Source organism: Pelodiscus sinensis, chromosome 6, assembly GCF_052426305.1.
Source record: "Pelodiscus sinensis isolate ZL-2025 chromosome 6, ASM5242630v1, whole genome shotgun sequence".
In the NCBI taxonomy this organism is placed as follows: domain Eukaryota; kingdom Metazoa; phylum Chordata; order Testudines; family Trionychidae; genus Pelodiscus; species Pelodiscus sinensis.
Window position 1 is genome coordinate 9,411,351 of NC_143057.1, and position 16,779 is coordinate 9,428,129.

Genomic DNA, 16,779 nt, shown 5'->3' on the forward strand with positions numbered 1-16,779 from the left:
TGGTTGAAGGAAAAAGAGAAGGGGGTGGGGAAGCAAATGTAGCACAAGCCCACATCTGTTGAGCTGGGCTCATTGCTGCAGGCTGCTGTTTGCTGTGTAGACATACCTGTTACCAAGACCGGTAGGTTAGATTTTCAAAGCAGACTACCAGATTTCAGACACAATCTTCCACAAGTTTAAATGGAAAATATGCATATAGGGCCCTTAGGCTGCTTTCAGAATCTCAACCTGCATGTGCAATCACTGCTCGATTGTTGAATGGCCAATATCTGTAACGAGCTGTTCATAAAGAAGTCAGAGACCAGTAGCAATCTGCAGAAATTTGGTAAATTATTCTTAATAGACTCATAAACTTTAAGGCCAGAAGTGATCATCATGGCCATTTCATCTGACTTCCTGCCTAATGCAGGCCACAAAACCTCACCCGCCCAGTCATATAATAGATCCCTAACCTCTGGATGACTTACTAAATCCTAAAATCTGGATTTAAAGATTTCACGTTACAGCAAATCCACCATTTACTCTAGTTCAATCCAGGTCCCAGGTTGCAATGGAAGGTGAAAACTCCACATGGTTTCTGCCAATCTGATCTGGGGATAATTCCTTCCCAGACCCAAATACAGTGATTAGTTAGACCCTGAGGCTGTGTCTACACTGGCATGAATTTCCGGAACTGCTTAAAATGGAATACTATTCCGTTTTCAGTTTTTCCGGAAAAGGAGCGTCTACATTGGCAGGCTGCTTTTCCGGAAAAGCCCTTTTTCCGGAAAAGCATCTGTGACCAATGTAGACGCACTTTTCCGGAAAAGAGCCCCGATCTCCATTTTCACGATTGGGGCTTTTTTCCGGAAAAGACTACTGGGCTGTCTACACTGGCCCTTTTCCGGAACAGTGTTCCGGAATAAGGACTTATGCCTGAGTGGGAGCAGAATAGTTTTTCCGGAATAGCGGCTGATTTTGTACAGTAGAGCATCGTTGCTTTTCCGGAAATTCAAGGGCCAGTGTAGACAGCTCCCAGCTTATTCCGGAAAAGCGGCTGATTTTCCGGAATAAGTGGCCCAGTGTAGACACAGCCTGAGTGTGTGGGCAGCCAAATACCTGGAAAAGAATGCACTGTAGTAACTAAGAACCTAGAGATTTAGGAAATGACATTCATACACAATTTGTCCACACAAAAAAGGCACAGAATTCATCCAATCCATTTCTTCATACAAACTCTTCAACTGGCGTGAGTGATCACTGCTATCTACTTTACTTGTTGCTTTATTCATTCCCAATTTAGGTTTCATCCCAATAAATTCTGCCGCCTCGAACTCAAATCTTCTCCAGCAAGTTGGTTTATGATTTTGCTCACTAGCCATCTCTCCTATCCCTAGTGCTTCTCTTGAAAAGCAGTAGAGGAAATGTTACATACTTATCACTCAACTCTTCTGGTTAAGAGACCTTCGGGGATGCCATGCCTATAAAAGGGCCATTAGAATGTGCTTGTGTGCGTTGAGCTAAACACAGAAAGTGGGGCTGGGAAGCAGCAAAAGTGCTCTTAGGAGGTGCTTGGGAGGTCTCATTTGCACACACACAGCATGATGTCCTTGTCTAATACATGCTGCTGGGTGTTCAATCTGGACAGACTTCTGGAGACATGTGTCATCTGTCTGAAGCTCAGAAAGATTTGTCCCCAGATAACTGCTAGGTTGGTCCAACCAGTTTGGATGAAACAAGGACTGACGCAAAACTCAAACAAAATTTTCTCTGCAGTTCCAAAAAGTAATTTATTTTCTGATTAGTTCTCATATTGATGGCCTCTTCAGTTTCCTGGCTTCCTGCCACAATTAGAAATGGAGAAGCCAAAATACCAGAAGAGTCTGTTCATGTGAAATTTCCCGGTCTTGTAGGTTTAAAACCCAAAGATATTTGGATAGTAATAATACCTCTGACTCTTACCTAGCATCTTTTTTCATCTATGAGTTTCACATCCAAAGTGTGGGAGCTTAACTAAATAGCATTTTTTAAGGGCTGCCTCAATTGGTTGGTGGATTTTCAGGGTATTTGACTTCTTTCCTGAAATAATTCCCAAACTCTGAACAGCCCATACATACAGTGTGCACTAGGATCTGGTCTGTTTTACATCAGTAATGTGAATGTACTTATTTCAGGGAAGTTACTCCTGATTTATACTGGGGTGAAATCAAAATCAGTCCCCTTGTGTTTGTTAATAAAGCTTACTGCAAATTATAGCCTTTAAGGTTTATGGGGAGCTGAAACCCTGTTTCTCAATGCTGTTCTTTTGTAGAGGAAGAATGCTTTCTCTCTGATGTTGCGTTTCAAGTTGGATCAATTATTTAATCTTGGCAGAAAACATGAAAGCATTGGAAGCTCTTGAAGTAAATGGATTTCTTTCCTCTCTGGTTGCTTTAGATAGGATATGTGCTGTTGAAAGTAAGACTGAATCCAACTTCCTGCTTAAAGATCCTATTACCTTCAATGGAAGTTTTCACTGAGCCATGGCTGTTGGATTCTAGGTTTTAAAATATTTTTTCCCAGAAGGGGAAGAAGAATCATAGAGCTGGAAGAGACCTCAGGAGGTCATCGAGTCCAACCCCCTGCCCAAAGCAGGATCAATCCCAACTAAATCATCCCAGTCAGGGCTTTGCCAAGCCAGGATTTAAGAATCTCTTGGGATGGAGATTCTCCTCCCTCCCCCCCCCCCCAAGTAACCCATCCCAGTGCTTCACCATCCTCCTAGGGAAATAGTTTTTCCTAATATCCAAACTACAGCTCCTCCACTGCAACTAGAAACCATTGCTCCTTGTTCTGTCATCTGTCACCACTGAGAACAACCTCTCTCCAACCTCTTTGGAACCCCCATTCAGGTAGTTGAAGGCTGCTAACTGCTCACAGATAAAGGAGAAACAACAAAGATTTATTGTACACCTGGGAAGAGAGTGTCTGGAATGGGCACAAGAAGAGAAGACTAATGCTGTAATAAAAGGCTTTTCTGTTAGGCATTCAGGGAGGTTCAGTGCTGGTTCTGCTGGAAAAGGAGCGGTATAAATTCCATCAAATGCTACAGAACCTAAGTTTAATTTTTTTTTAATTTGAAATATATGTCAAGTTCTTTCCTTTGTGAGGCTCAAAAACCTAATCCCACTTAAACCAGTCACTAGGGATGAAAGTTTGCTACTGAGATTATTCCTAAAGATCACGGGGTTGTTCACTGTCCACATTGGAGTCAATAGGGCAATCTTTTGGGACCCAGGTGACTCAAGGACACAGATCTATCAGGTTTGGTATAGTGGAAGGCTGCAAACAAAACCACAGCAGCAGGAATTCATCCTGAGATTGGCACTAACTATTAAGTAGCTGACTAGAAAATACAGTATTTCTGGGACTGAAAATGTTTGTACAGCACCTAGCACAATGGAGGACTGGTCCGTGACTGGGGCCACTGGGTGCTACTGCAATGCAAAAGTTAAATAACAATTAGTGGTAGTAATCACGATATGGGAGGCCTGTCCCAACAATCTTCCAACCTCTGAGGGAGCTGATCTCATCTCTGCCACTGACTTCCTGTGTAATCTTGGGCAAGTCATGTAACCTCTTTGTACCTCACTCTGTATAAAGGTGAGAGGGATGCTTTGAGAATGGAAAACAGTCCAGAAGTGCTAAGCAGTAATATTATTATATTATTGCACTTATTTCACTGTGATTAAGACTAGGAGAGGTTGTGGAATCTCTCTCACTGGAGATATTTAAGAGCAGGTTAGACAGACACCTGTCAGGGATGATCTAGATGGTGCTTGTTCCTGCTGTGAGGGCAGGGGACTGGACTCGATGACCTCTCAAGGGTCCCTTCCAGTTCTAGTGTTCTATGATACTATGGGGTAGTATTCAACGGGGTACCTGGGGCGCCCAATGATGACGTCATGGCCATTGATGGCCGTGCAGGCGGGGGCGCCGATCGCGCATTCCGCCTGGGGCGCCAGCTGCCGCAGCTCGCCCTGCTTATGATGTAGTAGCTTTCCCTTGTAAGGGCTGCTGCTATTGGTCAATTCCAGTGCATCTAGCAAACCAGCAAAAGGGACATGGCTGCCAGGATATGGCTGTGGAACTTGGAAGCAGGCTTTTCCTCCTCTACTCACCCTTTCCCCACCCCCACTATGAAAAATCCACCCTATCCCCTTTCTTCGGGCCATGGGTCATATGGGATGAGTGCAAACGAGTGATCTAGTATCAGGGAGGCCCGGGTTGGTTGCCTTGTGTGGCTAACACAAGTTAAGCCTTGAAGTGAGGTGGGCCTAGGCTTGGTGCCTGATTGGATGCTTGACATTTGAGCACCAAGAGCAGGAAAGGCAGGTGGTGGCTCCGGGTAACAAATGTCTCCCTCTCTCTCCCTGCAGCCTGCAGAGGTTATTGTAAGAGTGACCTTCCTGGATGTGAAAAGCCAATAAAGTTGTAGCCCTTTGCCATTTTGAGGGAGCTTGTTGCTTGAGTATATAACACCACTGCCCATTCCTCTTTGATCAGCATCACTCCCTCCATCGCTACAGTTCACTCTCCTCTCTGAGCCAGCTCTCCCCACCGATATGTGGGATGCGGCTTAATGGAGCAGGGACTAAAAATGCTGCAGCACATGAGTTAACAAAGCAGGGACTGAGCTGTGACTATCAGGCTTTGCTGAGGGCCATGAAATCTGAGGTTGGCTGTGAGTGAAAAGATGCAATATGGGATAGCATCACAGTCTTGATGGTAATGAAGATCCTCATTTCGTAACAGAAGGAGGTGGGGTTCTCTTGCTCATACGTCGGTTTCAGCCTGACTCTCTGACTTGCACAGTCTGCAAGAGGCAGAGCCATAATGCTGCTGCAAATGAAGACGAGATGGTTGCTGTTGCAGATAGTGGGATAGTGTAACACAAAACAATACCCAATTCACTGTAAACCAGTGACCACTAATCAAAAGAGAACTAAAATAAGGTCCAGCATATTATTAATTCAAACCCTCTATGAGTCTGTCCAGAGACGCACTGAACTATTAAAATGCCTTCAAGTTATACACAAAAGAACCAACACGTGTCTGGAACTTGTTTGTTTTCTTATCAGTAATATTTACTTTTTGTAGGGTGCTCACCCCAGAGTAGAATGTCTGCCCGTCTCTCTGTCAACTCCCTTGAACTAAACATGGGGGCTAAGAATGATTAGAGGGCTGGAGATTGGGGCTGGTGGCTCTCGACCCACAAGAAAGCTATGCCTCTTTGGGATTTGTCATGATGCTCAATGATAAGAAGGCCTTGATTCATCAGAGCACCCTGAAGCATGTTCTTAACTTCCATTAACTTTAATTCACTTCAAAAAGTGCTTAGAGACTTTGCTGAATTGCTAAGGAAAGTCGAGCGTCCTGTGGTATATTTTTCTCAGGCTTATTTGACTGTGTCCCTCTGTAAGGCTTCATGAGGCTGTAGTTCTGATTTCTCAAATTCCATATCCAGCTGACCTCAGTGAACTCCAGTACTTCCCTGGGTATAACTGACAGTCAAATTCTTCTCTGGGGGCACAGCTTGCCAAAAAACGAAGGGGCAGTGAAAGAAAGGACTGAATCCCATTACTCCCACCCATGTGCCTTCCTCCTCCGTCAATGGGAGGATAGATTTATAACTGTCTGCAGCATGGCAGAGTATTTCAAAACCGACTGTAGTAATGGCACACACATGTGGGGGTCCTTCTTGTGCCACTGACGATGAGATTCTGGAGAAAAACAAGACACTAAAAGGGACTGAAGAATTAAACAGTAACTGAATTTTCTAAGATTCCCAAGATGTGCATAATAGCAAAGATTGTTTGCACAGCAATGAGTCCCATATGAAACTGGAATTCCTGGCGGAGTCCCCACTTGTTTGAAAGGTAGCTTCTGGAGGTAAATATTGTTAGTTTTTAAGAGAAAGGGCAGTAAAACCTTGCCCGTTTAGATATAAAAGTTCCAAGAGTAGACTGCGTGCAGTGCATTTTCCCAACTGAAGGGCTATAGTTCATAGAAATGTCATTCTTCTAGTTACTGTGTTGTTCTAGAGCAGTGGTTCTCAAATGTTTTGGCCTGTGGCCAACCCCATTCTATGCAAACTTTTCCACGGACCACCAGCCAGACACCCATAGCCCCAAGCCCTTTAAATCACCACTGGAGCACCACACTACGTGGTCCAGGCAGTGCTGAGGGCCGGCTACATTATCCTACCTTTTCTGCCCAAGATCCCACCTCTTTTGGGAGTGTGGAGCCAGCTCCCCCCTCCACACCCCTTTCCCAAGGGCCTGGCTCCCTTGTGTGTACAGGGGGAGGTGGATCAGATGGGGAGCCTGGGGAACTGGGATTGGCTGGGCAAGGAAACTGGGTTCAGAATCCTGGATCAGAGACTGGGACTGGTATGAGGAGCGGGAGAGGTTCAGGTTTGGGGATATGGACAGAAGGGTCTGGGTGACCCTAGAGCACGTTCCCCTGCAGAGGCTGGAATGGAATCCAAGGATTCCTGCATCTCACCATTCCGCCGCTGTAAGCAAATATCTGGGAAATGCAGAGGCAAAATATGTGTCTGCTCCCTCTCTAATGCAGGTCCACATACAAGATGCCAGCTTACTAATACTATCAGCTACTCCAGCCATTCAAATGACAGCAGTATACGGCGTATACACGTGTTGAAGCCTACTGGGGTAAGAGGCAGTACTGATAATGCACAAAGGCACTTCCATTTTTTCATTTGATTTATTTTAATCCAGAACATTACACGTAAAATAAAAGTGGACTGAATGGTCGCAAAGTCAAGCATGCAAAAATTAGGAATTGAGAGAATTAAGGCTTCCTGAACAATCTTAATTCATTCTTCTTGATCATATGCATTACGACACAGTCATTAATTACATTATCACATACTTCCCCTCTTCCCCCCACACATACACTTTTGAGTGCCTGATTTGCAACCTTAACTTTCTTCAATATAGTTTTTGTGTGTGATCTGTATACACAGTAGGTGGGCTTCATCATATTCCCTACCCTCTGAGGTATACTCCAGAAAAGTCACCTCTTTAACAACTCTTTAAACATGCCACATTATAATTGCAGTCACAGACTACTGTGATACACTCTGAATGCCTAACCATGTATTGTTTCTCTCGTGTCACTAAAACAATCTCTTTTTCTCTAGCCAAACCAGTTTAGACCTTAGGTTTGCCGTGCCTAACTCTTTAATAGCTACTGATTGGTGAATTCCTTCTATTCCCCCTCACCCTGGAGTCCCTGTTTTAAGGGCACACAGTGAGACAGCTGTCTCTGCTGCATTCATGCAGGTTCTGATTACTGTGCATGCTATTGATGTTGAGCTCCTGTCATGACCCAACACTCCATAGGAGGAGCAAATGAGCTGAGACGTCAAGGCAAAAAATTATAGCCATGCGAGCTATCCCTGGACTCAGCTGCTTTTGGAGCACATACATGGCTAGTGTGACAGCAACAGCACACAGAAGCAGCAATGAAATGCAGTTAGCAGTGCAGCTGGGAGACAAGCAGGCAGGCACGGGTCCAGTTTCTAAAATGATCCTCTCGTAAGCTAGTCTTCAGTGCCTCCAAAAGTGGTTGACTTCTGCAAAGCAGCCCAGCTTTTCTTTGCAAATACTCTGTGGTGTAACTCAGCTTCTCTTGGTGACTGCAGTGTTTTGTTGTTGTTTTTTTCTTCCCCTCTGTGGCCTTTTCTCCAGGATGGCGGAGGCAGAATTGCACAAGGAAAGGCTGCAAGCCATAGCAGTAAGTCAGTTTCATTTTACTTGCTCTTTTGTCTGTGAATGGGGAGCCGGGAGCTGCTGAAGTAGCCAAGCATTCCAGCACGGTAGCAGGGCAGCATTTAGACAGCGTGGTTTTGGAGAAGTTTTCAGCATAGAGTTCTCCCTTTTCCTCCTTAGCAAACAACTGGTTGAAGACCGTTTTTATGTGATTTGACTGATACCAGGGAGAGTTAGGATGCTCTCTTATGCAACATGTGCCAAACCCATGAATACGTGGTGACATGCTTAAAAGACTGATGAAAGGGAAGAACCGGAGGAGTAAATGAGGAGGGTGGAGGTTGGAGGGAGAGCATCTGGACTTCGGTTATAAGGATATTATTGCACTGTTGGAGCTGTAGCTAAGCAGATGAAGAAGTTAAACCAGAGGGAACAGACTCAGGGTGGCTTTTACTGAAGAATATGATGCTTATTTTTTTTAAAAGGCAAAAAAAAAATCAAGTAAAGAAGGCAGATGATCAGTCATCATTCTGTCTTTTCTACTGATCTTAACCTATAACCTCAACTCTGTTGCAGGAGCAAAGTTACCAAAGAATTTTAATTTCAATTTTTATTTTCCTTTTTGATATTAAAATCAGACACACAGTGAGGCAGCCTGAGCTGATGCAGATGGGCTCAGTGCCATTTGACTTCAGTGACACTACAGCCAATGGGAGCAGCGGAGTAATTGGCCCCAGTTTTTCAAAAATATAATTGTGCTCACAAGGGAAAATGTTGGGTCGTTATTAAAAGCACCACATTGCCATGACTTCTGTCCATCCATTAAAGCCCGCCTAACCTTGCCCTGGTTCAGGATGACACTCAGTTGGGTTTGGGGATGGTCTTTGGCGTGGCTGTCATGCTAATTCAGCAAATCTATGGAGTCAAATGGTACGATATGTGCAGAATGTTTCAGGTCTGCAGGGCAAAGGCAGAGACTGACTGAGCCTGCTTGGATTTTAGGAGCCCCTGCCAGCGTGTTGCCAATGATCAACAGATGTTGTGTTTTACTAGAGCTGCCACAGCTGGATTATATATTTCCTTTGTAGACAGCGGAATGGCGGCAGCGGCTGCTGTTGTACCCAGTTGTTTTTCTTAGGTCTGTGAAACTACTAAGAGGCACATGTATATTTAACATAAACAGAAAAAGTATAAACTAAATACATGTTCCTCTAAAATGTTTCCTGGAAAAGATCAAACGTTTTCATTTAAAGGGGAGGAGGAGATATTATGTCTTAAAGTGTTTAATGTTGTAATAGAGAGAAGTAGCTGATTTAAAAAAAAAACTGGTCCAAAGTATTTTACAGGTATAGGCATTAACAATTCCTCTGATCAAAGTATTAATCATGCTTCTTTAGGCCATTAAAGGGCTAATTCTCACATTCCCCACTTGCAAACTCTTTTTGGAAGCTTTTTGCTGCCAGACTTGGAGAACTGGCACTGCATTGCTCCAGAAATTATTGCAATTATATTTGAGAACCTTGAAAAATCCTTCTTTGTCTTCAAGCAGAAAAGAGCTGGGGGATGTATGACTGCTGCCTTCTTTTGTCATTGAATTGTTTGTGGATAACCAGTGGCCCATGCTCCCGCTCGTGGGTATACAGTACATAAGAAAGAATGTGCCCGGATTTAAAACAGTTCAACATGAAACACAAAAATATTCAAATTTGGCCTTGGGTTGTAGGCAGATTGCACCCACAAGCCAGCAGTTTGTCTGCATATCAACAAGTTGTCCATATCAGTTTTGGGGAAACTTTAAAGCTCCTGCAGAATAGTTGCAAATGTCAGTCGGCGTGTATTTTGAATGCAAACTTGGTTCATCAGCATGGGGCACCGGGCAGAGTCGCGGGGTACTTGTCCTATGTTCCTGGTTTGTTGGGCTTATCCAATATGATTAGGAGGATCATCCAAACTTAAATGGTGTCTCAGAAAAGAGGGATGCAGTAGTTCAGTTAAGACCATTGATCCATCTGGAAAAGTCAGGAGAAAATATTTTAATCAAGTTCTTGTATCTCTCTCACACAGGCAAAGGTCTATTGCTATATATTATTACAAGAGTGGTGTGAATGCTCAGGGGGGAAAAATCCTTGCACAATTATTGCAATTTCTAAGCAAATTCACTTGGACTATGATCCAAGTGATTGCTTCTCTGGACAATCTTGGAACAAATTTACTGTTAGGAACAGTCACAGAAATAGTGACTGTTGTGTGAATATTGCAGAATATTAAAGGAATGCAAATTTCAAATTGTGAATTGTGATTTTTTTTTTCCTGGCAGAAACCTGATAGTTTCCTCTCAGCCATATTGTTGCAGTTTCAAACCAGTGATCTCTCAAAAGATACATCTACACTTCACACTTATTTCAAAATGAACTATTCTGGGAGAAATACTCCGAAATAGCTTATATCAAAATAGCGCATCTACACTGCAGGCTCCCCTAATGTGGATGTGCTACCTCGATTTAGAGCCCCAGGAAGCGACAGGGAGTAATTACTTGGAATAGGGGAGGAGCTATTTCAAAATAGCAGCAGTCGGAGCGTCCACAATACAGCTGTTTCAAAATAGCAATTTTGGAAGAGGCATTATTCCTCATGGAATGAAGTTTACAGAAGTCAGAAAAAGCCTTCCGTTATTTCAAATTTATTTCAAAATAGCGGAATTGCTGTGTATACGCTTGCACTATTTAGCATTAATGATCATTATTCCAAAACAACGCTGCTGTGTAGACACAACATCTTTCTATAGCTCTGATCCTGCATTGTGAGCAGAGTTGAAGTACAAGTGGGAGAGGAAAGTGTGCCCTTTTGTTAAGGCACCAGTCTAGATCTTGGGAGACTGGGTTCAATTCACTACTCTGCCACAGATGTGACTGTAGGCAAGTCACTTAGCTCTCTTTTCCATCTGTGAACTGGGGATAATAGTAGTGGTCTACCTCATAGGGTGTTGTGAGGACAACTACGTTAATGACTGTGGGATGCTCAGACATTGCAGTGATAAGATAATTCTTTTCAATTCTCTGCAACATTTCTAAAAAGAGTTTGTCCCCTGTAAAATACTGCTTGTGACATAGTGAAAACACAGGCTGGTCTGGAGTGACATGAAACTTTTCTTAGCACTCCTTCAATATAACTTCTGTGTCATTTTTGCAACTCATGAGTAACATGGTTTCCTCAAACAGGACGATAAAACCTTTATATCATTCTGTACCATCATGTATTTTTATGCATACATGTTTATCTTGAGTCCTATGTTAAGCAACTATTCAAGGCACTGACATAAATCAGCTGCTTAGCACAAGCTGTCTTCTGACACAAATCAAGCAGAAGTGTATGCAGTATGATGGTATGGAGGTACTTTGGAAAGCAAGTGATTGGAAGGATGGATTTCTGCTTATATGAGCTAGAACAGAAGATTTATATAGTTTGACAGATTTCAGACTTGATTGAATAATGCTAACCCTTCATCTTGGATTAGTGCATTTTTCATGGGGAGGGACTGGTAAAATGTGGAAGAAAGAGAGAAACATTTTTGTGGCATTTTAAGCAATGATGGCTGACTTAAGAAGTTTGGAATGTTAGTCTTCCCAGAGGAGGTGGATTTAGTGGGGAAAGAACAGGTGAGACTAGCAATTTATCATGTGGTGGACAAATTAATCAATCTATGACATGGTTGTCATGATCATGAAATGATATAAATGTATATGTGTATGCTTATATATAGTGTATGTATAAATTGCCAGGCAACAATGGTTGCAATTCAGATCACAATAAGTCTCTCTCAAATTAGATGCATACTACAAGCAAAAAAAAAAAAAATGAGAGCCAGAAAATGCCATCATGATTAAACAACAGAGTAAAAAAGGCAGATAGTGGCAAAAAATATATATCCTTTTAAAACTGGAAGTCAAATCCTACTGAAGAAAATAGAAAGGAAGATAAACTCTAACAAGTCAATGGTAAAAGTATAATTAGGCAAGCCAAGAAAAATTTGAAGAGAAACTAGCAAAAGACACAAAAACTAAAAGCAATCACAGGATCCAGGTGCAAAAGGAGCACTCAGAGATGATAAAGCTCTTGGGGACAAGCTCAATAAATTAGTTACATTGGAGAGGCTACAATGGAGATTCCCACACTGAGCCATTCTTATCAGATGACAGATCTGAGGAACTGACCCATATTGTGGTGTCAATAGAGAAGGTTTTGGAACATTTTGATGAATTAAACAGCAATAAGTCGCCAATACCACGTGGTATTCACCTAAGCATTGTGAAGGAACTCAAATACCATACTACACAACTGCTAGGTGTGGTGCATAATTTATTGGTGAAATCAGCATCTGTATCGGGGAGTGGAGGATAGCTAATGTAATTTTAAAGGACACCAGAGGCAATCCTGCCAACTGCATGGCGATAAGCCTAACTTCAATACCAGGCAAATTGGTTGAAACTATAGTAAACAACAGAATTAGCACGCACATAGATGACCATAGTTTGCTGACGGAGTCGTGCCTCACCAGTCTGTCAGAATTCTTTGAGGGAGTCAGCAAATGTGAATAAGGGTGAGCCAGTGGATGTAGTGTACTTGGACTTTCAGAAAGCCTTTGGCCTGGTCTACTCTCAGGGGAGCCGACAGCTTTGCCCAGACCCTACGCAAGGTGTGGGGAGGGGTGGCTCCACATTTCTCGAAGGGGTGAGGTCAGGCAGGCAGCCTCAGAGATGTTGGGACCATGCCGTGCACCCCCTCCCCTCCCCCCCAGCCCTCAGTTCTGTCTGGAACACGCCACTTGGGTCTCTGGAGCATGGCGTGTGGTGCTCCGGTGGGTGATTTAAAAAGTCCCTTTGAATCACTGGACCCTGGGGAAGTTGTTCCCCCCGCCCGCATATATTGGCAGACCTGTCTACACTATAAACTTACCTAGGTATAACTATGTTGCTCAGAGGTATGAAAAATCCACACTCATGAGTGACACAATTTTACTGACTAACCCCAGGTGAGAACAGTATGATGTCAATGGGAGGGTTTTTCCCATCAATGTAGCTACCGCTTCTCGCGGAGGTGATTAACTGCGTCAGCAGGGGAAGTTCTCCCATTGGAACAGTAGCATTTTGCTGCAGTGCTTCAGCATAGCTGTGCTGCAGTAGATTTTCAAGTGTAGACCTCCCCTTTGACAAGGTCACACACCAAAGACTCTTAAGCAAAGTAAACAGTAGTGAGATGAGAGGGCAGGTCCTCACAATCCTTAAAAGACAGGAACCAAAGAGTAAGAATAAAAGGACAGTTTTCAGACTGGAGAGGTAAGTAAAGAGGTCCCCCCTTCAAAGATGCACTGGGAATAGTGCTGTTCAACATATTAATAGGTGTTCTGGAAAAGGGGATAAACAATGAGACGACCAAGCTTACAGGCAATACAAAATTACTCAAGTTAAGTACAGCCGAAGCTGACTGTGACGAGTTATAAAGAGATCTTGCAAAAATGGGCAACAAAATGGCAAACAAAAATCAATGTTGATAAATGCAAAGTAATGCACATTGGAAAATAAAATCCCAATAATACATAGAAAATGATGGGGCCTACATTGGCCGTTACCATTCAAGAAAGAGATCTTAGTGCTGTTGTGAATAGTTGTCTGAAAACTTCCACTCAATGTACAGTGGCAGTCAGAAAAGTTAACAATGTTATGAATCATTAGGAGTCAGAGACAGTAAAACAAAATATAATGTCACTATATAAATGTGCACTCATACTTTGTGTACTGGGAGCAGCACTGATCACCCATCTAAAAAAAAGATACATTAGAATAGCAAAAGGTACAGAGAGTGGAAACAAAAATTATTAGCGGCCTGGAACACCTACCATATGAGGAGAGATTTTTAAAAAAACCTGTTACTGTTCATCCTAGAAAAGAGATGACTGAGGGGTGTGGCAAGTTCAGTCCCACTCCTGGGTCCCAGACCCCTCTTCTGCCCCACTAGCCCACACTTTAGGGGCTGCGGTATAAGTCTTACTGGCCTTTTTCAGTATATGGCCTTCTGTTCCTCAGCAAAACAATGGAGGGTATGGCTACACTGTGTGTGTGGAGGGGTGGGTTCCAAAGAAGATATGCAAATTGTGCTCACATTTGCATATCTTCTTCAGGTTTTTTTTTTCCCAGAAGAGGATTTTCCGATATCTGGCCCATCCACCTGGGGCCAAATATCGGAAAATCCTCTTCCGGGAAAAAAAACGGATGATATGCAAATGTGATTGCAATTTGCATACCTTCTTTGGAAAAAAACCCATAGTGTAGCCGTACCTGGAGTGTTGGGGCTGATGCCCCGGGCCAGTCGGGATTGAGTAAATAGTCCTCCTCTGGCCATCTGGGGGGAAGGGAGCCTCCAGCACTCCCTGTTGGAGCCCCTTACCTCCCACTGCAGCCTTTAGCAGTGTTGATGTTGTTATGCTCAACTTCTCTGAATCTCCTTATCAATTGTTTGTTCCTCTCCACCTCCACGCTCCAAACTCAGTTGTCACTTTCCAAACTCAGGGTATGTCTACACTGCATTCCTCTTCCGAGAGAGGAATTCAAATGCAGACAAACGAAATTGCAAATGAAGCAAGGATTTGAATTTCCCGCACTTCATTTGCATAATCGTGTCCGGGCACTATTTCGAAATACCCTATTTTGAAAAAAGAAATGCTGTCTGTATGCGGTTATTTCGAAAGAAAGCCCTTCTTTCGAATTTACCCTTACTCCTTATAAAACGAGGTTTAAGGGTAATTTCGAAAGGAGGGTTTTCTTTCAAAATAACCATGTCCAGACTGAGTTTCTTTTTTCGAAATAGGGTATTTAGAAATAGTTCCCGGATGCGATTATGCAAATGAAGTGCAAGAAATTCAAATCCGCGCTTCATCTGCAATTTCGCTCAGGTGTATTTGCATTCCTCTCTCGAAAGAGGAATGCAGTGTAAACATACTCTCAGTCTCCACTCTTCCCTCCTCTCCCCCACAAGGAAGGTTTTTAAAGAGATCATTTGGCAGCCTGAATCAACTCACCTGGCCCTTACTGATTTATAGCAGCCCTCTCTCAGCTGCCCCTGATTAACCAGTGCCATTGCTGTTTATTTTTAAGAGCTGCCTCTCTCCCCTTCTATCAAGCCCTTTAACCTTCCCTATCATGGGGGAGGATGTAATAGAGATCTATAAAGTCATGACTAATGTGGAGAAAATGAATAAGGAAATGTTTTTTGCCCCTTCATATAACACAAGAACCAGGGTCACCCAATGTATTTCATAGGAAGCAGGAACAAACAAAAAGAAGTTCTTCTTTCACAATGTACAGTCAACCTGTGGAACTTATTGCCAGAGGATGTTGTGAAGGCCAAAAAGTATCGCTGGGTTCAAAAAAGATGGGGCCCAAGATGGCTACGTCTCTGATTGCCAGATGCTGGGAATGGTGATGGGAGATTGATTATCACTTTGTTCTGCTCAGTCCCTCTGAAGCATCTGACAGTGGCCACTGCTGAAAGACAGGATACAAGGCCAGATGGATGATTGATCTGCCCAATATGGCCATCCTTGTGTTCTTACATAAATCTCCACACCAACCTTGTTTTTTTCCCCTTTTGCCCGTGCTATAGATTGAAAATGTTCACCTGTTGTTTCATGAAATCTATATAAGCCTGTGAGTCGTGTGAAATGTAGTTGCTTGGTGGTACAAACAGCAAACATACTTCCAGCCTCTATATCTGGTATGTTGAGGTTTTGTGGCTGAATTAGGGTAAATTAAAGACATGCTTTGAATGCTGTGCTGAGAGGGACCCTCAGATTGGTCAACGGGTGGTTGCTGATGCCTGATTGCTATGCAGCATGTAGGACCCAGAATGGACGATAGAAGGAAAGCGAGATGGATTAAGTGCATTCATATGAGGCTTCTTGACTAGTTTGACAAAGTTGTTGGGGAGGGAGGGGATGGAAACTGAACGTTTAAATTACCTGACGTGTGAGATGGCTGTCACACAAAGACTTCCTGTACATCAGCTCCTCTCTGCCTTTGCCAAAGAAAGGAGCAGAAGTAAATTACTCCCCTGCTTAGGTGTGTGAGGTACTCTGGGAATTCTGGCTGGTACAGGCACATAGGGCAGGGAAAAGAGGAATCTCAGTAACATGTCCAGAACAGACATACTGAAGAGCAAAATAACAGAATCCAGAATAGATACAATTGGAGTTTGCAGCCTGTACACGTTAGACTCATGGGTTTTTAGTTGAGAGATAGATATAGATATAGATATATTGTGCAAGTTTGGAAGCTACCTACCACTTTGTGGCCTGTCTCAAAATCAGAATGTCACCATTAATAATGTTTTAATTTGTATAAGAATTATGGATAAAGATCTTGTGAGAGGTTTAAAAACCATAAATTGTAGAAACTCAGGAAATTCACAGTGAAACTTCCAAACTTAATTTTACCATTTACCACCTGCTTTAGGCTACGGACTCCTGTTTCATCAGCATTGCTCATGACCATGCTAGACCCTACAAACTGTGATGGTGGAGCTCACATCTTCCCTGAGGTGCAAGAGTTTATATGACCTGACAGTCTGTGTGAACTGCACACAAGAATATGTATGCTTTGCCAGCCTAACCCACGGAGGAGTTTTTAGGCGTCCTGAGATTTAAAGATGGAATTAAAGTTGAAAATACATTGCTTTTAAAAATAACATTCATATAACAGTAGGGGTTTGGGGGATTTTTTTTTCAAAAGTATGGGTCAGATTGTGTATTTTTAGCTAAATGTGGGAATCACAGTGGAATCAGTGATTTTTCTAGACTGGAGTTAGCATTCTGAATCAGATTTTTAGGCATGGCCTTTTCATACATACACAAAACTTAGCAATTCTGCAAAGAAAGTATCATTTTGCAGCTTTGTACATTTCTGTCCATCCAAGGCAAGTAACTTTGCCAGCAAAAACAAATTTCATCAGCATCCCCTCTTCCATACTGCTA

General features: G+C 42.9%; 1 protein-coding gene across 6 annotated transcripts in view; it reads left to right on the top strand.

Moving 5' to 3' along the window:
• The first annotated feature begins 7,417 nt into the window (after nt 1–7,417).
• PALM2AKAP2 (PALM2 and AKAP2 fusion) overlaps nt 7,418–16,779 on the top strand; it is a 360,502-nt gene continuing 351,140 nt past the window's right edge. For 3 of the 6 annotated variants that reach the window (XM_075931395.2, XM_075931393.2, XM_075931396.2), the window contains exon 1: nt 7,426–7,782. In XM_075931395.2, coding sequence (XP_075787510.2) covers nt 7,738–7,782 — 45 coding nt within the window. In that variant the 5' untranslated portion in view covers nt 7,426–7,737. Of the gene's footprint in view, nt 7,783–16,779 lie in introns of all 6 variants that reach the window. The other 3 variants (XM_075931391.2, XM_075931392.2, XM_075931394.2) reach the window with 3 other exon arrangements.